Source organism: Salvelinus namaycush, chromosome 29, assembly GCF_016432855.1.
Source record: "Salvelinus namaycush isolate Seneca chromosome 29, SaNama_1.0, whole genome shotgun sequence".
Lineage (NCBI taxonomy): Eukaryota > Metazoa > Chordata > Actinopteri > Salmoniformes > Salmonidae > Salvelinus > Salvelinus namaycush.
The window spans coordinates 18,581,181-18,605,062 of NC_052335.1; the positions used below are offsets into that span (position 1 = coordinate 18,581,181).

The window sequence follows — 23,882 nt, forward strand, 5'->3', positions numbered from 1 at the left end:
GATGTTTACTTTGTCAACTCGGGGATTCGATCTTGCAACCTTTCAGTAACTAGTCCAATGCTCTAAGCACTAGGCTACCCTGCCGCCCATCAAGAAACTTGAGGTCTTTAAAAATGTTCCTCAAATTGAAACCATGTCGCCCCTAATGGTTAATAATACAAGCTATGGATACATATATTGTTTTTTTTGTTTTGTTTTTTCAGACAAGTCCCACCTGGTATAATGAAGCAGAGGAACCCTTCAGCACCAAGTGGAATATTTCTGAAATAAATGGCACTTAAATTATATATAGAAGTGTCCATCACATATGCAAAAACACTTGTTGATTGAGCATTTTATTTCACAATTCCATTTCATTTTCAGAAACACAGCATGAGATAACACAACATTAATTTAATTACAAAACGTGTCACTCAAGTCTCTTAATTTTTGGGAACAATCTGAGGGCATTATCTGTAGTGGCATGAATTACCATTTGAGGTGTGATTCCTTTGACATGAGCAATGTACTCACAGACCAGTGATATGTTCTTGGGTTCATTCCTTACCTGCAGAGGGGAGACATAGAATAAGAACAATTATACAAAACTATCAGGATGCTGCTTTACACAATGATGCATTCCAAATGATGACCCACATGTTTTTCTGGTCCCAAGGCAGGAGAGTCTGTCTCCAGACAGATGTGTTCTAATGGAATCTGTTTGATCAGCTTGGCTTTCTGTTATAACACAGTAATAACACAGTCATTATGAGGGGACTCAACAGCAACCACCACAAATCATGTCTGGTTTTATCACGCCATATGGCCGTTTCAGAGTTGTTTTGCAGAAATGCATTGTGAGCATTTCTGGCCCAGTAAAAGAAGCCTTACACCAATCTTTAATCAGTCTTTAAAATTTGAACTTGAGACGAGCTTGTTCAAAGATTAAGGTGTTACAAAAGATAAGGTATTTCTATAGAAAAGATAAGGGATTCCTATAACAATGAGGACATACAGTACTTTTGGTGACTCCACAATACCTACAGAAAATGTACTGAGAGATTACTGAATGACTCCAGGTTAATGAACAACTGTATCGCTCACCTGGTCATTCCTACAGACAGCTGGAGGGAAGGAGAAGAAATACCCTGCCTGCACTCCTTCCATGGCCACTGATGGTTTCCCTGCAAAGTTGTGCAGCAGAGCACAAGTGATACCTGATAGGATAGCCAAAATAGTTAAGGCCTCGTAAAAATGCAAAATTAATCACTTCAGCAATGAGGTTGTCCTCTTATGTAATCCTTCGACGTCACCGCACGAAGAGGCAAAAACAAACTTACCCCCATCGCGACGTCCCCCAAAAGGCTAACTTTCTAGCCTCGGTCTGCTAACTGCTAGCTTGCTTGCCCCGGTCTGCAAACTGCTAGCTTGCTTGCCCCGGTCGGCTAACTGCTAGCTTGCCTGCCCCGGTCTGCTAACTGCTAGCCCCTGCTAACTGCTTGCTTGCTAACCCATTCTGCTAACTGCTAGCTTGCCAGCCCCGGTCTAACTGCTAGCTTGTTTAGCCCCGGCCTACTAACTGTTAGCTTGTTAGCATCGGCCTGCTAATTGTCTGAATCGCCGTGTCCCCAGTCAGCCCAACCACTCACTGGACCCATATGTTCACTTGGCTACGCATGCCTCTCTCTAATATCAATATGCCTCGTCCATTACTGTCCTGGTTAGTGATTACTGTCTTATTTCACTGTAGAGCCTCTAGCCCTGCTCAATATGCCTTAACCAACCATGTTGTTCCACCTCATACATATGCGATAATATCACCTGGTTTAAACGTCTCTAGAGACTATATCTCTCTCATCATTACTCAATGCCTAGGTTTACCTCCAATGTACTCACATCCTACCTTACCTTTGTCTGTACACTATGCCTTGAATCTATGCTATCGTGCCCAGAAACCTGCTCCTTTTACTCTCTGTTCCGAACGTGCTAGACGGCCAGTTCGTATAGCATTTAGCCATACCCTTATCCTACTTCTCCTCTGTTCCTCTGGTGATGTAGAGGTTCATCCAGGTCCTGCAGTGCCTAGCCCCACTCCCACTCCCCAGGTGCTCTCATTTGTTGACTTCTGTAACCGTAAAAGCCTTGGTTTCATGCATGTTAACATTAGAAGCCTACTCCCTAAGTTTGTTTTACACACTGCTTTAGCACACTCTGCCAACCTGGATGTCTTAGCCGTGTCTGAATCCTGGCTTAGGAAAACCACCAAAAACCCTGAAATCTCCATCGCTAACTATAACATTTTCCGCCAAGATAGAACTGCCAAAGGGGGCGGTGTTGCAATCTACTGCAAAGATAGCCTGCAGAGTTCTGTATTACTATCCAAGTCTGTACCCAAACAATTCGAGCTTCTACTTCTAAAAATTCACCTTTCCAGAAACAAGTATCTCACTGTTGCCGCTTGCTATAGACCTCCCTCTGCCCCGGGCACCCTCATAGATGTCATCCTAACTAACTCGGCCTCCAAATACATCTCTGCAGTTTTCAATCAAGATCTCAGCGATCACTGCCTCATTGCCTGCATCCGTAATGGGTCTGCGACCAAACGACCACCCCTCATCACTGTCAAACGCTCCCTAAAACACTTCTGCGAGCAGGCCTTTCTAATCGACTTGGCCGGGGTATCCTGGAATGACATTGACCTCATCCCGTCAGTAGATGATGCCTGGCTATTCTTTAAAAGTGCCTTCCTCACCATCTTAAATAAGCATGCCCCATTCAAAAAAAATTGAACTAGGAATAGATATAGTCCTTGGTTCACTCCAGACCTGTCTGCCCTTGACCAGCACAAAAACATCTGTGGCGTTCTGCATTAGCATCGAATAGCCCCCGTGATATGCAACTTTTCAGGGAAGTTAGGAACAAATATACACAGGCAGTTAGGAAGGCTAAGGCTAGCTTTTTCAAACAGAAATTTGCATCACGTAGTACTAACTCAAAAAAGTTCTGGGACACTGTAAAGTCCATGGAGAATAAGAGCACCTCCTCCCAGCTGCCCACTGCACTGAGGCTAGGAAACACTGTCACCACCGATAAATCCACTATAATTGAGAATTTCAATAAGCATTTCTCTACGGCTGGCCATGCTTTCCACCTGGCTACCCCTACCCCGGTCAACTGACCGGCACCCTCCACAGCAACCCGCCAAAGCCCCCACCATTTCTCCTTCACCCAAATCCAGATAGCTGATGTTCTGAAAGAGCTGCAAAATCTGGACCCCTACAAATCAGCCGGGCTAGACAATCTGGACCCTCTCTTTCTAAAATTATCTGCCGAAATTGTTGCAACCCCTATTACTAGCCTGTTCAACCTCTCTTTCGTATCGTCTGAGATTTCCAAAGATTGGAAAGCTGCCGTGGTCATCCCCCTCTTCAAAGGGGGTGACACTCTAGACCCAAACTGCTACAGACCTATATCTATCCTACCCTGTCTTTCTAAGGTCTTTGAAAGCCAAGTTAACAAACAGATTACCGACCATTTCGAATCCCACCGTACCTTCTCCGCTATGCAATCTGGTTTCAGAGCTGGTCATGGGTGCACCTCAGCCACGCTCAAGGTCCTAAATGACATCATAACCACCATCGATAAGAGACATTACTGTGCAGCCGTATTTATCGACCTGGCCAAGGCTTTCGACTCTGTCAATCACCACATTCTTACTGGCAGACTCGACAGCCTTGGTTTCTCAAATGATTGCCTCGCCTGGTTTACCAACTACTTCTCTGATAGAGTTCAGTGTGTCAGAGAAGAGGAGGGCCTGTTGTCCGGACCTCTGGCCGTCTCTATGGGGGTGCCACAGGGTTCAATCCTCGGGCCGACTCTCTTCTCTGTATACATCAATGATGTTGCTCTTGCTGCTGGTGATTCTCTGATACACCTCTACGCAGACGACACCATTCTGTATACTTCTGGCCCCTCTTTGGACACTGTGTTAACTAACCTCCAGATGAGCTTCAATGCCATACAACTCTCCTTCTGTGGCCTCCAAATGCTCTTAAACGCAAGTAAAACTAAATGCATGCTATTCAACCGATCACTGCCCGCACCTGGTCGCCCATCCAGCATCACTACTCTGGACGGCTCTGACTTAGAATAAGTGGACAACTACAAATACCTAGGTGTCTGGCTAGACTGTAAACTCTCCTTCCAGACTCAAATTAAGCATCTCCAATCCAAAATTAAATCTAGAATCGGCTTCCTATATCGCAACAAAGCATCCTTCACTCATGCTGTCAAACATACCCTCATAAAACTGACCATCCTACCGATCCTCGACTTCGGTGATGTCATCTATAAAATAGCCTCCAACACTTTACTCAACAAACTGGATGCAGTCTATCACAGTGCCATCCATTTTGTCACCAAAGCCCCATACACTACCCACCATTGCAACCTGTACGCTCTCGTTGGTTGGCCCTCGCTTCATACTCGTCGCCAAACCCACTGGCTACAGGTTATCTACAAGTCTCTGCTAGGTAAAGCCCCGCCTTATCTCAGCTCAATGGTCACCAGAGCAGCACTCACTCGTAGCACGCGCCCCAGCAGGTATATCTCACTGGTCACCCCCAAAGCCAATTCCTCCTTTGGTCGTCTTTCCTTCCAGTTCTCTGCTGCCAATGACTGGAACGAACTGCAAAAATCTCTGAAGCTGGAAACACTTATCTCCCTCACTAGCTTTAAGCACCAGCTGTCAGAGCAGCTCACAGATTACTGCACCTGTACATAGCCCATCTATAATTTAGCCCAAACAACTACCGCTTCCCCTACTGTATTTATTTATTTATTTTGCTCCTTTGCACCACATAATTTCAATTTCTACTTTGCACATTCTTCCACTGCAAATCTACCATTCCAGTGTTTTACTTGCTATATTGTATTTACCTCGCCACCATGGCCTTTTTTTGCCTTTACCTCCCTTATCTCACCTCATTTGCTCACATTGTATATAGACTTATTTTTGTACTGTATTATTGACTGTATGTTTTGTTTATTCCATGTGTAACTCTGTGTTGTTGTATGTGTCGATTTGCTATGCTTTATCTTGGCCAGGTCGCAGTTGCAAATGAGAACTTGTTCTCAACTAGCCTATCTGGTTAAATAAAGGTGAAATTAAAAATTCATTTAAAAAAAAAAAATGAAGACACCCACCCTGTTCTTTCAGAGTAGCTATGGTGACCTTTGCAGCTGATCGGGAATGGATGTTCCTGCGTCAAAGAGGAAATGCACACAACAAGAAACTGTCAGGAGAAATATAGTAGTGACAAATAATAATGCTCCTTAATATCCAGTTATAGTGAGACATTCCATGCAAAGCCTGTTCTTGTCCCTGCCAAGGACATGGCTTGTTGCAGTTGCTCGCAATCTGATTACATGAATGTAATGTGTCTCCTAGCACACACAGTACTACGGACCAAGGCTATCCACGATAAACTCACACCGGCAAATCCAGATCCTTGGATATTTGTAATTGCTTGGTGAAAACAGTCAACTGTTCCTCTCTCTCCTGAGAAGTGGGGGCATACCAAGGTGTGAAGTCAAGACCAATCTGTAATCAAAAGAAGAAAAAGAGACTGTTTAAAGGATGAGGGGCAATAGAAAAACATTATCATTGCATGGATTCAGTCTATTGACTGAATGTATGCTAAACAAAAACCATTGATTTCAATCTTTAACAAACCATGTACCTCTATGCACAATTACTACTTAGAACAATTTAGACAGTACATAAATAAATTACTGGAAACATTTTGCAGATGCAAAGTTTGGTAACAGAATTACGGTAAAATCTCCCTCAGTTTGATTCTGTTACAAAACATTGTATGTGCACAGTTCTTCCTGTATTTTTTTTTATTAAAAGGTTCAGTGGAAATTATTAAAAGTAGTCATTGTGTGTATAGAGTTTTATGGTTTGTGAAATTTTGAAATCAATGGTTTCTGTTTGGTGAAAAAAAATCTGAGTCTCAGCGTAATTCCATTACCATGGAATTGCACCTCAGCACAAAGCTGAAATGGGCACTGGGCAGCTTAATGGAAACCAGTTGAACAGTGGGCGGATAGTCAAAGCTTTCCCAGTCCAGGCCAACAGTCAGTCCCAAACAAAAACACATGCTGGGAATGTCCAGCTAGAGCACCCTGTGGGGCTAGCTTACTCTGTGCTGTTACTGACTGGGAGACATGGTTGACTTTGTCCTAATACCTGCCTCTCTGGGCTCCACCAAATTAACTTTGTGAAAGAATGCTTTCTGCTAGACATGCATTCTTTCCAAAGCTCTTGCGAAGGATATAGATCATTAAGGGTTTAGCCGGCAGGGTGAATTGTTAGTGATTTAAGAAGTTATTGTTGCAGCGTGCACTTTCACTTTAGCAAGTCGGATCTCAGGCTTAATAAGCCTAATCCTTTTGCTTTACAGAAGTCATATCATCTGACAGTTTTTACACCAGGATATGACATGTGTGTTTACGTAAGATTAAGCATGATGCAGGGCCAGACAGACCTGCTGCATAGGACTAGAGATGTGATAACAGGCTTTACCATAGAATTCTATGAGTAGGCCTACAGTACAGTACATACCTCTCCAACAGCAACAATGTCATCTCTGTACTTCTGGAACAAGGGCAAGGCAGGCTCCAAGTCCTGTAATAAGAGATGTTTTGGGAAAAGTCAGCATGCTTGTTCCTCTCATCCTGAGACACCATCAACATGATGTTATAGAGTTACATTTTGTTTATAACCATAATATCTAACATAAGGCTGACTGTCTAACATGTGTTTGATGTCTATTAATTGAGTGTGTGTTGATCTGCTAACTGTGTGTGAATGTTTGTACCTGAATCTTCACGCTGCGCTGGTCATGGGACCCACAGCCTTGGACTGGGTGGATTCCAAAACATGGTGCAACTAGATCTGGGTAGCTGAAAGAACAACAGTAAGAGTAACTCAAAGACAACATTCATAAAACAGTTTCACAGTGTCTCAATGTACTACAAGAACAGATAAATGTCTCTTGGAGAGAAAAAAACCTCACAGTCAAAAGCTGCTGGAAGCCAATGGAACATTTTGATAGTGAGTTTAACTATTATTTTGTGTGTTATAATGTATGCATTTTGAGCAGGATATCACAAGGCACAGAATTTGCTATTATAAAACTATGACATTTCTGAATATGGGCTATTATGTTCTGCAAATAAGATATGTTGTGTATGATACTAACCTTTTAAACAGCTGGATAACTCTTTCAAACTCACTGGGTTCTTCAGTGACAGAAATAAGTGTTTTGACTCCAGCCTGAAATGGCAAAACATCTGATGTAGACTACAATACAACTGTTAATAAATACAGTAATCAAGATCTTATTCATATTAACTTTATATCATTAAACATTTTACATATATTATATAATAGCTATAACTAACCTCTCTGGTCCTCTTGATCACATCCTCTAAATCCTGCAGAATAGACATACACTTTTGTACTGTCACTTTTGAACATTCACCCTTGAATAATGTATTGGTCATAGCATAGTCAACTGTCTGCAAGTATTGCTGTGGACTCGATGCGACCATTTTTCACGCTTCCTAGTTGCGAGACTGCCTTCTGGTGGGCAGCACACATAAGCACCCACGCTTGCATAACAGTTGAATACTAACCTAACGCTTCTGTTACATTAGCCTACATACCACAGGCCTTTTGCTACATACCCACTCATTTGTGTACACATACCTCGGCAAATTCATAGGCTGTGATGTGGCAATGGCAATCAACAAAGCCACCATCCATTGAAGCTATAGACAACAACAAAAAATAGGGTTGAAGTTCAAAGTGAATTATGTGAGTTGGAACGTTTTTTTTACACCGTTTCGTTTCCCTACGCGCCTTTATTCCTAGAACCACACATTTAATTTCCGGTTCCGGTCATTGCAGAATCATTTCAAACATTTGGCGCAAAAGATGGAGATCTGCTTGAATAAAGAGGAAGAATATAGGGTGAAGTTTACGTCGAAAAAAAATGTGGTCGAACAAATTAAGAAATACAAAGAACTACTGAAGAAGGTTTTGAATGGCCAACCTCAGCTATCCGAGGAAGCCAAGCAACTGTTACAGGAAGAGTTGCTGGCGGTGAGTCGATCGATTGTTTACGTCTCTGTCTAGTTATTATTATTTTTGTAAGATATATAACTACTAGCTTGCGATGTGATACTTTCGTTAGCTAAATTACTATAGTTAGGTAAGTTAAATGTTGAGTCGGTGGTACATGAAGAAACCGCAATATCAGACCGACATCCACAACAACTAACATTTAAAAGCGCTACATGGTCAATCAGACATCTGCATTGGCCGTGCAGCATTTAAAGCAAATTTATGCTTGATCCGAAAATGTGAGGGGAAATGCTTTGTATGGCTTTTGTGGGCTCCATATAGCTCGGCATTGACTTAATTGGGGGGCAATTGCGTCACACTGTCCATACGGTGCCTCCGACCTCATTTTCAGATCAAACCTAAATTGTCTTTTAGAGAGCGAGGAAGAACACTTGTGTACATGCATACAGTACATACTGTGTGAATCTATTTTTATACTAGATGGCTGATAGGGGGCGCTGTGTTTAAGCCACGTGACTTCATCTTGACACTCCCCCACCATTGTAAGAAAATATTTTGGAAGCTATAGATATGTGTTTATTCAATCAATCAAGTTTATTTATATAGCCCTTCGTACATCAGCTAATATCTCGAAGTGCTGTACAGAAACCCAGCCTAAAACCCCAAACAGCAAGCAATGCAGGTGTAGAAGCACGGGGGCTAGGAAAAACTCCCTAGAAAGGCCAAAACCTAGGAAGAAACCTAGAGAGGAACCAGGCTATGAGGGGTGGCCAGTCCTCTTCTGGCTGTGTCGGGTGGAGATTATAACAGAACATGGCCAAGATGTTCAAATGTTCATAAATGACCAGCATGGTCAAATAATAATAATTACAGTAGTTATCGAGGGTGTAGCAAGTCAGCACCTCAGGAGTAAATGTCAGTTGGCTTTTCATAGCCGATCATTAAGAGTATCTCTATCGCTCCTGCGGTCTCTAGAGAGTTGAAAACAGCAGGTCTGGGACATGTAGCACGTCCGGTGGACAGGTCAGGGTTCCATAGCCGCAGGCAGAACAGTTGAAACTGGAACAGCAGCAAGGCCAGGTGGACTGGGGACAGCAAGGAGTCATCTACATTGTCTACATTCATTTTTGCCACATTTATTATATTACAGACACCTTAATGCATAATTTTAAATGATATGTGAGCTAAACATTTTTTTAAATTAAGAAAAATAACTTTTCCTTAACTTTAACTTAAGCAGTAAGGCCCTCGTTGCGTCGTCCCTAAGAACGGCCATTAGCCGTTGCATATTGGCCATATATCACAAACCCCTGAGGAGCCTTATTGCTATTATAAACTGGTTACCAATGTAATTAGGGCAGTAAGACTAAATGTTTTGTCATACGTATGGTATAAGGTCTGATATACCGTGACCTTCAGCCAATCAGAATTCAGGGCTCAAACCACCCAGTTTAACGATATATTTTTTACAGATGACTAATGTTACTGTGCCCAATGTAAAAAAAAAAAAAAAAAATACATGTACCTTTGTCCATGAAACATTTAATTGAAATACTGTAGAATTAAATTAATTCCCTGGGGGGGATGACTGGGGAGTGCCAATATGGCCGACTGGTTACTTCAAAGCCTCGCAATGGCCAATACATAGCAGCATCAACCAGGTTTATACACATCATTGGTGTGAATGACTTGCCTAGTTAAATAAAAAAGAATGCATTGCATTATTCTGCAATATCTGCAGTTCATCCTGTTGCTCATGGCAACGTTATATGGCGGAGTCTCAATTGAACTTGATCTCTTGATTTTTAGAACTTCGAGACTGCTGTTCAAGAAAACGTGTTGATCAATAATCAGACGTGGGAGGAGGCTCCTGATGAAGAGGGTGGGCATATCTCCTAACTGTCTCCTATTAATTTAATTTTAATTTGAAATACATCTATTGCCTTTCAGTTGAAAAGAAGACATATCTGTGTACTATCAACCACACTGCAATGAGTTTGTTATTATCCCCTTTGATCAGTTGTTTTGAAGATGGTGAACATGTTTTATAGTAAACCAGAATATCTGTTAAATGCACCTGTAACTCCATAATTTGGCTGTTTCTGGAAACCATCTATTCTTGCTAGCTGCATGTGATATTAAAGTATTAGAAATGTAGCCTGCTGTAAATGTGAGCACAGATCGTTTTGATTCTTATTAAGCAGCTCAAGGCACAATAGGACATCAATGTAAAGATTATTCAGTGAGGGAGGAGGAACTTGGTGTCATCGGTGAGTCAAGTAAAGTTTGAACTGGACGAGGTTGTTGCTCAGTCTAATGACAATTATTGGTACGATAGGTAGATGTTGAGTTCCCACATTAATGCTATAAAAAAAAAATGTAATTCAGAAAGACTTTTAAATTGCTTTACAACAGTATAATATCACTTCTTAGAAGATGAATGCAGTGCACTTGATGACCTGCTGGATGAGAACATTGTGGAAACGTCTCGGAAACGACGTAAAGGTCCTAAAGAGATCCTCCCCTATGTCGTACGGTCACTAAAGGCGGAGCGTAAACTCATGGTTGGTTTCACGTTTTATTACGTCTGAATTTATGTATTATGTCTGATTGAGTGGTCCCATTGAAAATGGAAGCATTACTTTTGCATAGCCATAATGGTCACACTCACACTTAATACTGCAGTTTGAAATTTCATACATTTGAAAATATAGCATGTACCATGTGTTCACAAAATGAAAGTATGCTCTATTTTTAGGGAATGTATGAAGAAGTAGTGAAGCCACAAGAAATGGGAAAGGACCCAGTACAAGGCAAGCATTTAGCCCAATCAGATCCAATCAACTCAAACGCTTACAGAATAGTATACTGGAAATGTCTCGCTTTGCATGACACTGGAACATGAAATGTTATGTTCCCATGATTTTGATTGATAGTCAGTGAACTTTCTCTGTTCAGAAAACATCATGACCACCTTATTGGATGCTGCACCTCGTTTGTTTAAGCAAGCCAGCGCAGTAATGAAGGTAACAGGACAGTCTATGTAGCTTTCTCCTATTATTTCCCACCCACCACACCCTTTTATATGTAACACAAGTGTATGTTTAATATATGACCAGGGTCTTGAGTGACTGATGTTTCTCTGCTGTCCAGTCTCTCCAGGTAGTGCAGCAGAGGGCCGAGGGCCTGGGACAGGTGCTGAAAATGTGTCCCACAGCTGAGTCCCTGGAGGTGTTCGGGGAGGTGTTGGGCAGCAGGCCCAATGGAGAGGAAAAGACAGCTAGTAGGACCAGACCACCCATCAAGAGAGCCATGGAGAAAACAGAGCTCAGAAACAACTATGCTCCTGGTCTAAAGAGGCCAGCCATTTGTAACAGCAATGACAAACCAGAGTGAAATACATGCCACATAAATGCTTCCTGATCATGGAACATGTACTCTTATTTGTGATTGGAAGGATGCAATACTGTAGTACTCCCCACAGTGATGAGGCCTATGTTTGCAGCAGTCTGTGATACAATACTGCCCTCACATGATGGATAATGGGAAATGCACCCAATAGTAGTGTACATTGTTTTTATACTGTATATTTAAATGTCTTTAGAAGGAAAAAAATATATTTTTGCTTGGGTATTCTTTTTTTTCCTTTGCCGTTTGGCATTTGTCACAGTTGAAAACGCACAAGTTGTAGGCTTATGTGAATAAAGGCTACTTAAACAAGCTGTAACAGCCAGGTTTAAAGGTCCAATGCAGCTGGGTTTAAAAAAAATCTCAATATCAAATAATTACTGGGTAACAATGCAGTACCTTAGTGTGATTGTTTTCAATTAAAATGTTAGGACTGTCTGGTAGTGGTCTGAGTAATTGGCAGAGAGGTTTGGAACTATCTTATTGGTCTGTTAATCAATTTACTGCTCGGTGATGTCATCAGACAGGCCAAAACTCCATTCCACCAAAACAAACTGCTCACACTAAAAGGGCATCATTTTCACAGTATTATTCCAACCTCATAGTGTGGAAATATACAGTACCTATCAGAAGTTTGGACACCTACTCATTCTACATTGTAGAATAATAGTGATCAAAACTATGAAACATCAAAACTATGAAATAACACATGTAATAAAAAGTGTTAAACAAATCAAAATATATTTTATATTTCAGATTCTTCAAAAGTAGCCACCCTTTGCCTTGATGACAGCTTTGTACACTCTTGGCATTCTCTCAACCAGCTTCACCTGGAATGCTTTTCTAACAGTCTTGAAGTTACCACATATGCTGAGCACTTGTTGGCTGCTTTTCCTTCACTCTGCGGTCCAAACCATCTCAATTGGGTTGAGGTCGGGTGATTTTGGAGGGCAGGTCATCTGATAAAGCACTCTCACTCCTGTGATCAAGTAGCTGTAACACAGCCTGAAGGTGTGTTGGGTCATGGTCCTGTTGAAAAACAAATGATAGTCCCACTAACTGCAAACTAGATGGGATGGTGTATCGCTGCAGAATGCCGTGGTAGCCATGCTGGTTAAGTGTGCCTTGAATTCTAAATAAATCACAGTGTCACCAGCAAAGCACCATCACACCACCTCGCTTCACAGTGGGAACCACACATGCAGAGATCATCCGTTCACCTACTCTGCGTTTCAAAGACACAGCGTTTGGAACCAAAAATCTTGAATTTGGATTCATCAGACCAAAGGACAGATTTCCACCGGTCTAATGTCCATTGCTCGTGTTTCTTGGCCCAAGCAGCTCTCTTCTTATTATTGGTGTCCTTTTAGTAGTGGTTTCTTTACAGAAATTCAACCATGAAGGCCTGATTTGTGCAGTCCTCTGAACAGTTGATGTTGAGATGTATTACTTGAACTCTGAGAAGCATTTATTTGGGCTGCAATCTGAGGCTGGTAACTCTAATGAACTTATCCTCTGCAGCAGAGGTAACTCTGGGTCTTCCTTTCCTGTGGCGGTCCTCATGAGAGCCAATTTCATCATAGCGCTTGATGGGTTTTGCAACTGCACTTGAAGAAATTTTCAAAGTTCTTGAAATGTTCCGTATTGACTGACCTTCATGTATTAAAGTAATGAGGGACTGTTGATGGACTCTATCTGGTCTAAAATGTAAATGAAACAAGAATATATTATATATAACAAGCCTACATCTATTTGCAACAATTCAGCAAGTAGTATCATACAGGTACAGTAAACTTACAGGATACTTTCCTCTTGTCCCAAATCAGCTTTTTTAGAGCGCACTTTATTCCGTTGCTGGTGATTGAACACTCAAGGGCATCTGACGCTTTTTAGCACGTGACTTAAAATAAATATTGAAAAGAAGCGGCAAGTGCAGTTTGAACAAGTGAAACTGTTTGTTTCGCATACGCCCGGTCTCACTTGTACATACCTTGGATCTTGCTATCTGAAATAAAACTTTCGAGGAGGACTTGTTTTGACGTTTTGTATTTAAGTAATCTATCAATGCATTGTTATCGCATCTGTGATGTCTGACAGCGATATTTCTGGCAGCTTTCTACACAGCAAGAATCAAAACATGTTATTACTTGAAAGATGTGAGGTAAGTGTTAAATAGCGTAAATAGAAACGTTACTTTAATAATGTATTAGGCAGTGGTGTAAAGTACTTAAGTAAACATACTTTAAAGTACTACTTAAGTCGTTTTTATGGGTATATTTACTTTACTATTTATATTTTTGACAACATTTACTTCACTACATTCCTGAAGAAAAATGATGTACTTTTTATTCCATACATTTTCCTGACACCCAGAAGTACTTGTTACATTTGGAATGCTTAGCAGGACAGGAAAATGTCCAAATTCACACACTTATCAAGAAAACATCCCTGGTCATCCCTACTGCTGCTAATCTGGCCGACTCACTAAACACACGTGCTACGTTTGTAAATGATGCCAGAGTGTTGGATTGTGCCCCTGGCTGTCCATAAATAACAATACAATCTGGTTTGCTTAATATAAGGAATTAGAAATTATATATACTTTTACTTAGTAGTATATTTTAGCAATTAAATTGACTTTTGATACCTAAGTATATTTAAAACCAAATACTTTTAGACTTTTACTCAAGTAGTGTTTTACTGGGTGACTTTCACTTCTACTTGAGTCATTTTCTATTAAGGTATCTTTACTTTTACTTAAGTATGACAATTGGGTACTTATTCCACTACTGGTATTAGGCTTATTTGGTTACCACTTTTTAATTTTCACTTGTATTTCTATTTCATTTAATATTTTGTATGATAAAATATAATCTACACCAGCAACATTGTGTTGAGTGACCACACAAAGATCAGTCAAAGCTAAAGAGCAACAGCTTGTATGTGATATTCTAATAGTGACAAACGTAATACAGACCAACTGTACCTCAGCTGCAGAGCTCTGGTGATGATGGTGATGAAGACAGGAGACTAAAAAGAAGGGAAAAGAACAGGGTTGCAGCGAAGAACAGCCGGAAAAAACAGACACAAAGAGCGGATGAGCTGCATGAGGTGGGTCAGTGCATGCACAACAGACTCCTCATCATCACACAACTCCTATTTTGACATAGTCTAACATTTTTTGTTATATGACGGTAATGACACAGCTATCAATGTCACACTCATTCTCTTGATCAAGTAGATCAGGGATTGGCAACTTTGAAGGGGGTGGGGACCACAAAAAATCTGAACTCATCATGAGGGGCCGCAGTGGCTCGCGGGTCTGTGTACCCACCCACCCACCGAATTGCAAGCAAATAATTTTAGTGCCCCTCCCCCCTTGACAGCAGAGATACATTTTTTAAGTTTAGAGTATATTTCGTGCAATTCTACACATTTTGCCATGTGATGTAGAGAAAATGTTGCCGTTTTAAACCAAGATTGCTGCAATTCTATACATTTTGTCATGGGGCGGAGAGACGATTAAGCAATTTTAGAACTATACTGAACAAAAATATAAATGCAACAATTTCTATTGAGTTACAGTTCATATAAGGAAATCAGTAAATTCATTAGGCCCTAATCTATGGATTTCACATGACTGGGAATACATCTGTTGGTCACAGATACCTTAAAAAAAGATAGGGGGGTAGATCAGAAAGCCAGTCAGTATCTGGTGTGACCACCATTTGCCTCATGCAACGCAACACATCTTCGCATAGGCTGTTGATTGTGGCCTGTGGAATTTTGTCCCACTTCTATTCAATGGCTGTGCAAAGTTGCTGGATATTGGCGGGAACAGGAGCACACTGTTGTACACGTTGATCCAGAGCATTCCAAACATGCTCAATGGGTGACATGTCTGGTGATTGCAGGCCATGGAAGAACTGGGACAGTTTCCATGAATTGTGTACAGATAATTGCGACATGGGGCTGTGCATTATCATGCCGAAACATGAGATGATGGCGGCGGATGAATAGCACGACAATGGGCCTCAGGATCTTTTCAAGTTTCAAATGACAAGTTTCAAGTTTCAAACGACAATGGATCTTGTCATGGTATCTCTGTGCATTCAAATTGCCATCCCAAATTGCCATAAGCTACATTATCCGTAGTTTATGCCTGCCCATAACATAACCCCACCGCCACCATGGGACATTGTTCACAACATCAGCTGTCTGCCATCTGCCCGGTACAGTTGAAACCAGGATTCATCCGTGAAGAGCACGCTTCTCCAACGTGCATGCAGATGAGCTTCTGTAAGAAGGTTTCTAACAGTTTGTGCAGAAATTCTTCAGTTGTACAAACCCACAGTTTCATCAGCTGTCCGGGTGGCTGGTGTCAGACGATCACACAGGTGAAGAAGCCGGATGTGGAGGTCCTGGGCTGGCGTGGTTACACGTGGTCTGCGGTTGTGAGACCGGTTGGATGTACTGTCAAATTCATTAAAAATGACATTTGAGGCAGCTTATGGTAGAGAAATTAACATTCAGTACTCTGGCAACAGCTCTGGTGGACAATGCTGGAACATCTGTTGCATTGTGTTGTGTGACAAAACTGCACATTTTAGAGTGGACTTTTATTGTCCCCAGCACAAGGTGCACCTGTGTAATGATAATGCTGTTTAATCAGCTTCTTGATATGCCACAGCTGTCAGTTGGATGGATTATCTTGGCAAAGGAGAAATGCTCACTAACAGGGATGTAAAAAAAAATGTGTGCACAGAATTTGAGATAAATTCGCTTTTTGTGTGTATGCAAAAATTCTGGGATCTTATATTTCAGCTCATGAAACATGGGACCAACATTTTACATGCGTTGCGTTTATATTTTGTCCAGTGTAATTTCATGCAGTTCTACTAATTTTGCCATGGAGTGGAGAGGAAAATTAGCTGTTTTAAAGCAAATTTCCTGCAATTCTACATATTTTGATATGTAAGAAATGGGGGGGTGGGGGGTGGAATTGATCTGAACACCTTCATGCGGCAGTTGCCCATCCCTGAAGTAGATTAATATTTTACTCAACTCTGAAAGTAAGACTATAAAGTAACTGAGCCCAGTTTGTCCTATACAGGCATATGAGTGTCTGGAGCAGAAGAACAGACAGCTGAAGAAGGATGTGCAGTTTCTGTCTGAGGAGCAGAGGCGTCTAACGGAGGCCCTCAAGGCCCATGAGCCTCTCTGTCCCATCATGCACTGTGTTGCCAACCTGGGGTCAGGGACGTTGGGACCCAGGGATGTAGGGGTCCCCTCCTGTCTGCCCAGATAGCCAACATACAATGCACGGACCACAGAGACAACCAACGTGGGAGACTTGTAAACAGAGTTAACAGGTCAGATTATATGTCCTCATCTGTCCTTTTTATTCTCGGCGTCAATTGTTTTTGTACAGTTTGAATCAAGTTGTAATTTAATAATTATAGGCTTAGGTAATAAGCTTTGTTTCAGATGTTCAAATTGCTTTTCCTGTTTAAATGTTTCGTATAATACATTGAACATAAATTGCATATCCCTTTCCCATGAGACCGTTTCCCTTTGCTTCTGATAAATGTGGTTACCACACCTCTTATCACATGTGTTTTGGTTAACCAAACTGGTTTACCAGTACCTGGGCTTGACCATGTGGGAACTTACTTATACTTTACCAGAAAAAATAAACCATTAAAATGTTTTTGGTTTCTGGTTTCTTAGTCCCTAATTTAAAACATGTAATACACTGGCTATTACCAATGGATTCATGCAATTCAACACTTAATTGATAAAATGAAAGAATCAAATCACTTAATCCAACTATCATATGTACAGTTTTATTATTATTGTTTGTTAGCTCATGTTATGACATTGTTATAGAGTGTACCCTCTCTTCCCTATAATGTGGGTAAATAATCACTAACCTCATTACGTCTTCTTTTCATAACTTTAAAAAATTAAATACGTTTGAAGCATGCCATTATCATTCACTAAGTCAATAAAAGGGGCAACATTTTGGGAATTCTTGTCACCATCAATGATCTACAGCATGTATGATCTATCTTGATGACATGACTGCAGGCTTCTCTAAAATGTTATTATGAATGGATGGATACATTCACAGTAGTAATTGGCAAGGCTTCTTCTACTAAATGCAGGCTGACCACTGAGAAATGTGAAAGACTCTTCATCCACACAGACAGTTCATTTCATACCAAAGGATTTATAGACTTCTGCATACTGCATTTGAGGGGGATTGTGGTGATTATAATAAAGCCTTTTGTGTGGATCGCTTCTTCATACCGGTATGCACTTCTTCTTAGTTATTTTCTCTTGGAACTTTCTCTTCTCACTTTCAAATGAGCACAGACTACTTGGACTTCCACCACACAACACAGAGGATACTACTTTCACTTCAGTCCAGGAGATTTTAGGGCATAATGAGGTATATCATTATTATATTAGTATACACAATCATATTTTATTTTTCTTTAAAAAAGTATGTTTTCCCCACACCAGATACAAACATACACATACGAACAACAACTTACTGTACAGACGCCCACAAACAATGACTACATCTCATCTGCCCAGACCTGCATGCTCACACCCCCATCCCTAGTGCCTGCATTATTGCCACGTGGCCTTCAATTGTACCAATTTGTTTTTCTCGGTCGCCCATGCTATTTCAATATTTCAATGATAAATCATTATGTTAGTGATGGCGGATTGATTGAGTTCCACGTTTTTAGTATACGGTTTTTCAAGATGAGTGATGAGAGAATCGTCCAGCCCATTGGGTATCTCACTACACCCCCATATGCCATGTCTTGAAATATGCAGACAGACAGATTAAAAGTATGTTTACAGTGTAATACTTCTTCTGACAGCCAACTTTTTAGCTCCACCCATAACTTTGGACTTTATAGCATTCCCAAAAAGCATGGATTATTGAGTCCTAGTTCGTTTTACACTTAAAACATGACTCTGCCATTGTGCTGTAGAATCTGTGATTTTTGTCTCTTTTATAATAAATTTGTACTGGATTAAGCGTAGATTTTCGTTAACTGTAATTTCATTAGTTATGCTCAGACATTCCCTCCATCTTGTACCAAGATGTGTTCTTTTTATGTCTTAGTTCCAATAGTTTATATTTTTTTCTAATTGTCAATTGGATATGCTCTCTGCAAGGTTTTACATATCTTGCCTATCATATGATCATCCTTTTCTGACTCAAATAAGTTTCCCTTAAGGTTGCTTTGATGTCCAAAAGATTTCAAATATACATTTTGTGATATGTAACTTTTAAGTTGCATGTTTTTTTTAATATCTAGATGTTTGTATTCAGGACAAAAAGTGAATTGCTGTGCCACATTACTTTAGTGTCTTGGAATATTTGTATTCTGTACAGACTTCCTTCTTTTCACTCTGTCAATTAAATTAGTATTGTGGATTAACTACAATGTTGTTGATCCGTCCTAATTTTTCTCCAATCACAGCCATTAAACTCTGTAAAGTCACCATTGGCCTCATGATGAAATCCCTGAGCAGTTTCTTTCCTCTTTGGTAACTGAGTTAGGAAGGACGCCTGTATCTTTGTAGTGACTGGGTGTATTTGATACAACATCCAACAGTTAGTAACTTCACCATGCTCAAAGGGATATTAAATGTCTGATTTTTCATTTTTACCAATCTACCAATAGGTGCCCTTCTTTCCAAGGCATTTTCAAACCTCCCTGGTGTTTGTGGTTGGATCTGTGTTTGGAATTCACTGCTTGACTGAGGGATCTTACAATTACCTGTATGTGTGCGGTACAGAGATGAGGTTGTCATTCTAAAATCACGTTAAACACTATTATTGCACACAGAGTGAGTCCATGCAACTTATTATGTGACTTGTTAAGCACATTTTTCCCATTAACTTTATATAGGCTTGCCATAACAAAGACATTTCAGCTTAGAAGTTGAAAAACATAATTCCACATTGACATTATGGGGTATTGTGTGTAGGCCAGTGACAAAATATCTCAATTTAATAAACGTTTTATTCAGGCTGTAACACAAGAACATTTGGAAAAAGTCAAGGGGTGTGAATACTTTCTGAAGGAACTGTACATTGGTCAGTCCAAAATAGTTTTTTTAAATTCTGTCATAGAAATAAATGCATTTCCTGTTACCATTTACGGTGTCTATGCCTTTAGTTTTCCATGTGGACCAATTTATAGGTGAATTTTGAAACGCTATCCAAGGATTGTTCCATAGGGTTGTGTTTTTAGGGAGTGATATTGGTTTTTGTAGAATGTTTCATTTTCTTCCATATTGCTATATTATTAACTGAAGTTAATGTTCTTAGCTTTATCCTTTGAAAATAGACACGTCAAAATATTCTAGGGATAAGCTTGCTCATCTTCAATATGTACCCATTGTTCCTCTTTAGTGCATTTAACTATATGTCGCAAATAAAAAAGTATTGGGTAGCGAGTTGATACAATTCCAAGTCTTGAAGGTTAAAACCACCCTCAGACTTAGAAATATGTAAAACATTCCTTTTTTTCTATGAATGTTATTTGCCAATAAAGTCTATCATGACCGACTATACTTTTTTAAAGAATGTCTTCTCTGGGGTAATTGGTATAAACTTTGGGAGCCATGCCAATCTAAAGAGGTTTATTTTACCTGTAAAATATATGGGAAGATTGTTTAATTAGATCTGCTTTCATATTGTTGAGTAATGGAATAAAGTTATCTTTATATATTTGTTGTTTGTTGTCACTTATCAAGCACCCAAAGTATTTAATATTTTTGTGGTCCACTTAAAGCACAGGTGTCAAACTCATTCCACGGGGGGGCCTAGTGTCTGCGGGTTTTCGCTCCTCCCTTGTACTTGATTGATGAATTAACATCACTAATTAGTTAGGAACTCCCCACACCTGGTTGTCTAGGGCTTTATTGAAAGGAAAAAACAAAAACCTGCAGACACTAGGCCCTCCGTGGAATGAGTTTGACACCCCTGACTTAAAGGAATGTTGAGATCATGAGTTAATATTTTATTTTTCCTATTACCATTATTTTGGTTTTTTTCCACATTCATTTTATATCCTGAGATTTTAGAGCATTCTGCTAATATTTTTTAGCAAAGGGGGCATTGCGTTTTCAGTATTGGTCAGGTTATCAGGAGATCATCTGCAAATAAGTTTAGTTTATATTCATGTTTACCTGTCACGTTCCTGACCTATTTCTGTTAGTTTGTTGTATGTGTTAGTTGGTCAGGACGTGAGTTTGGGTGGGCATTCTATGTTTTCTGTTTCTATGTTGGTTTAAGGGTTGCCTGGTATGGCTCTTAATTAGAGGCAGGTGTTTTGCGTTCCTCTAATTGAGAGTCATATTTAGGTAGGTTGTTTCACAGTGTTCGTTGTGGGTGGTTGTCTCCTGTGTCAGTGTTTGTCGCACCATACGGGACTGTTCGGTTTGTTTTTGTACATCGTCATTTTGTGTAGTCTATTTTCCCTGTTCGTGCGTTCTTCGTGTTTAATGTAAGTTCGTCGTCCAGGTCTGTCTACTCCGTTTGTTGTTTTGTTAGTTATAGTGAAGTTCGTGTTTTTTCGTCTTGTCTTTAAATAAATTATGTGTTCACAACCCGCTGCGCCTTGGTTCCCTCACTACTCCTCCTTTTCAGATGAAAAGGAGGAGAACAACCGTTACATTACCAATACTGATACCTGTTACATTATTGTGGTTCCTGTCTAATTTTTTCTGGTAGCGGTTCAATTGCCAGTGCAAACAGGAGGGGAGAGTCTTGTGCCCCTTTCTAATGCCATTTCATTGAATAATGTCTTATTTGTGTATATTTTTGCTTTAGTACATTTACATGATATTTTTATAAAATGTATTATTTCCGCTGGAAAGTTGAAAGCTTTTTTGGCATCAACAGCCATTATTGATAAATCTACAGTGCATTCGGAAATTATTCAGACCCTTGACTTTCTCCACATTTTATTACGTTACAGCCTTATTCTAAAATTGTGACAAATGTGCACTGCTATGGGACTCCCGATCACGGCCGGTTGTGACACAGCCTGGGATCGAACCCGGGTCTTTAGTGATACCTCAAGCACTGCGATGCAGTGTCTTAGACCGATACGTCACTCGGGAGGCCCCGGCCTCCATCATTCTTAAATGGAAGAAGTTTGGACCCACCAAAACCCTTCCTAGAGCTGACCGTCCGGCCAAACTGAGCAATCGGGGGAGAATTGCCCTGGCACCATCCCTACGATAAAGCATGGTGGTGGCAGCATCATACTGTGGGGATGTTTTTCAGCTGCAGGGACTGGGAGACTAGTCAGGATCGAGGGAAAGATGAATGGAGCAAAGTACAGAGAGATCCTTGATGAAAACCTGCTCCACAGCACTCAGGACCTCAAACTGGGGCGAAGATTCACCTTCCAACAGGACAATGACCCTAAGCGAACAGCCAAGACAATGCAGGAGTGGCTTCGGGACAAGTCTCTGAATGTCATTGAGTGGCCCAGCCAGAGACCGGACTTGAACCCGATCAAACATCTCTGTGTAAGGTTCTGTTTTTATTTTCTTAGTCAACCTTGTGTTCTGTTTCGTTGTGTTCTTGAACGTGTCTTTCTTTTTTGTTCATTGATTTCACCTGTGTTAGTTACTCACCTGGTCTCATCAGCTCCTTATTTAGTTCAGTTCATTCTGTTTGTGCCTTTGTGAGGTATTGTTCGTTTTGACTCTACTAAGCTTTTTCTTAGCTCGTTTGTGAGAACCAGTTATAGCCTTCAGTCTTAGTTTTGATTCTCCTGCCTGTTTGCCTTCCTGTGTATGACCATTGCCTGCCTGTGACCACGATTCATGCCTTCTGCGAAGGCGAAATCAACACCTGCCGTGCTCTGTGCGTGAATCTACACCTTTTTCTCCCTGAATATTCATTACACTCTGGAGAGACCTGAAAATAGCTGTGCATCGACGCTCCCCTTCCAACCTGACAGAGCTTGAGTGGATCTGCACAGAAGAATGGGAGAAACTCCCCAAATACAGTTGTGCCAAGCTTGTAGCATCATACCCAAGAAGACTCGAGGCTGTAATCGCTGCCAAGGGTGATTCAACAAAGTACTGAGTAAATGGTCTGAATACATATGTAAATGTGATATTTCTGTCGTTCTTTTATACAGTACCAGTCAAAAGATTGGACACACCTACTCATTCAAGGGTTTTTCTTTATTTTTTACTATTTTCTATATGTAGAATAATAGTGGGGCTAGGGTCAGTCTGTTATATCTGGAATATTTCTCCAGTGTCCTGGGTGAATTTAAGTATGCTCTCTCTAATTCTCTCTTTCTCTCCTTTCTTTCTCTCTTTCGGGGGACCTGAGCCATAGGACCATGCCTCAGGACTACCTGGCATGATGACTCCTTGCTGTCCCCAGTCCACCTGGCCGTGCTGCTGCTCCAGTTTCAACTGTTCTGCCTGCTGCTATGGAACCCTGACCTGTTCACCAGACGTGCTACCTGTCCCAGACCTGCTGTTTTCTCTCTGGGAGAGATACTCTCAATGATCGGCTATGAAAAGCCAACTGACATTTACTCCTGAGGTGCTGACCTGTTGCACCCTCGACAACTACTGTGATTATTATTATTTGACCATGCTGGTCATTTATGAACATTTGAACATCTTGGCCATGTTCTGTTATAATCTCCACCCGGCACAGCCAGAAGAGGACTGGCCACCCCTCATAGCCTGGTTCCTCTCTAGGTTTCTTCCTAGGTTTTGGCCATTCTAGGGAGTTTTTCCTAGCCACCGTGCTTCTACACCTGCATTGCTTGCTGTTTGGGGTTTTAGGCTGGGTTTCTGTACAGCACTTTGAGATATCAGCTGATGTAAGAAGGGCTATATAAATAAATTTGATTTGATTAGTGAAGACATCAAAACTATGAAATAACATGTAGTAGCCAAAAAAGTGTTAAACAGATCAAAATATATTTCAGATTCTTCAAAGTAGCCACCCTTTGCCTTGATGACAGCTTTGCACACTCTTGGCATTCTCTCAACCAGCTTCATGAAGTAGTCACCTGGAATGCATTTCAATTAACTGGTGTGCCTTGTTAAATTAATTAGTGGATTTGTTTTCCTTCTTAATGCGTTTGAGCCAATCAGTTGTGTTGTGACAAGGTAAGGGTGGTATACAGAATATATCCCTATTTGGTAAAACACTAAATCCATAATATGGCAAGAACAGCTCAAATAAGCAAAGAGAAATGACAGTCCATCATTACTTTAAGACATGAAGGTCAGTCAATCTGAAAATTTTCAAGAACAT

The 23,882-nt window shown here is 40.7% G+C and overlaps 3 protein-coding genes across 5 annotated transcripts; 2 read left to right on the plus strand and 1 right to left on the minus strand.

Annotated features, from left to right (window-relative positions):
- Positions 1-80: 80 nt before the first annotated feature.
- On the minus strand, positions 81-7,860 carry tatdn3 (TatD DNase domain containing 3). Of its 3 annotated transcripts, XM_038968574.1 has the most exons (10): positions 7,757-7,860; positions 7,450-7,482; positions 7,248-7,321; positions 6,864-6,948; positions 6,608-6,670; positions 5,472-5,581; positions 5,185-5,240; positions 1,084-1,196; positions 637-717; positions 81-547 (listed from the first exon to the last, which is right to left on the minus strand). In XM_038968574.1, the coding sequence occupies exons 1-10, from the start codon at positions 7,811-7,813 to the stop codon at positions 410-412; spliced, it is 810 nt and encodes a 269-aa protein (XP_038824502.1). In that variant the 5' UTR covers positions 7,814-7,860; the 3' UTR covers positions 81-409. The 3 variants fall into 3 exon arrangements, with proteins under 3 accessions (XP_038824502.1, XP_038824501.1, XP_038824500.1); XM_038968573.1 differs by lacking the exon at positions 7,757-7,860 and having other exon boundaries at positions 1,084-1,163; positions 7,450-7,721; XM_038968572.1 differs by lacking the exon at positions 7,757-7,860 and having other exon boundaries at positions 7,450-7,716.
- Positions 7,861-7,951: 91 nt separating this feature from the next.
- Positions 7,952-11,861, plus strand: nsl1 (NSL1 component of MIS12 kinetochore complex). Its single transcript, XM_038968554.1, has 6 exons — positions 7,952-8,152; positions 9,944-10,016; positions 10,568-10,698; positions 10,893-10,947; positions 11,093-11,160; positions 11,288-11,861. The coding sequence occupies exons 1-6, from the start codon at positions 7,985-7,987 to the stop codon at positions 11,528-11,530; spliced, it is 738 nt and encodes a 245-aa protein (XP_038824482.1). The 5' UTR covers positions 7,952-7,984; the 3' UTR covers positions 11,531-11,861.
- Positions 11,862-13,475: 1,614 nt separating this feature from the next.
- Positions 13,476-18,930, plus strand: batf3 (basic leucine zipper transcription factor, ATF-like 3). The gene is made up of 3 exons (XM_038968584.1): positions 13,476-13,703; positions 14,534-14,653; positions 16,656-18,930. The coding sequence occupies exons 1-3, from the start codon at positions 13,629-13,631 to the stop codon at positions 16,848-16,850; spliced, it is 390 nt and encodes a 129-aa protein (XP_038824512.1). The 5' UTR covers positions 13,476-13,628; the 3' UTR covers positions 16,851-18,930.
- The last annotated feature ends 4,952 nt before the right edge of the window (positions 18,931-23,882 follow it).

Bases quoted from the DNA above. Each gene is read 5' to 3' on its own strand.
- tatdn3 (XM_038968572.1), bottom strand. From the start codon at position 7,599: ATGGTCGCATCGAGTCCACAGCAATACTTGCAGACAGTTGACTATGCT. The intron at 6,949-7,247 runs GTTAGTATCATA...TTGTTCTTTCAG, and splicing joins GTTATCCAGCTGTTTAAAAG to CTACCCAGATCTAGTTGCAC. The intron at 548-636 runs GTGGGTCATCAT...TCCCCTCTGCAG, and splicing joins CCTTGGGACCAGAAAAACAT to GTAAGGAATGAACCCAAGAA.
- nsl1 (XM_038968554.1), top strand. From the start codon at position 7,985: ATGGAGATCTGCTTGAATAAAGAGGAAGAATATAGGGTGAAGTTTACG. The intron at 8,153-9,943 runs GTGAGTCGATCG...CTTGATTTTTAG, and splicing joins TACAGGAAGAGTTGCTGGCG to AACTTCGAGACTGCTGTTCA. The intron at 10,699-10,892 runs GTTGGTTTCACG...CTCTATTTTTAG, and splicing joins AGGCGGAGCGTAAACTCATG to GGAATGTATGAAGAAGTAGT.
- batf3 (XM_038968584.1), top strand. From the start codon at position 13,629: ATGTCTGACAGCGATATTTCTGGCAGCTTTCTACACAGCAAGAATCAA. The intron at 13,704-14,533 runs GTAAGTGTTAAA...ACTGTACCTCAG, and splicing joins TATTACTTGAAAGATGTGAG to CTGCAGAGCTCTGGTGATGA. The intron at 14,654-16,655 runs GTGGGTCAGTGC...TGTCCTATACAG, and splicing joins GAGCGGATGAGCTGCATGAG to GCATATGAGTGTCTGGAGCA.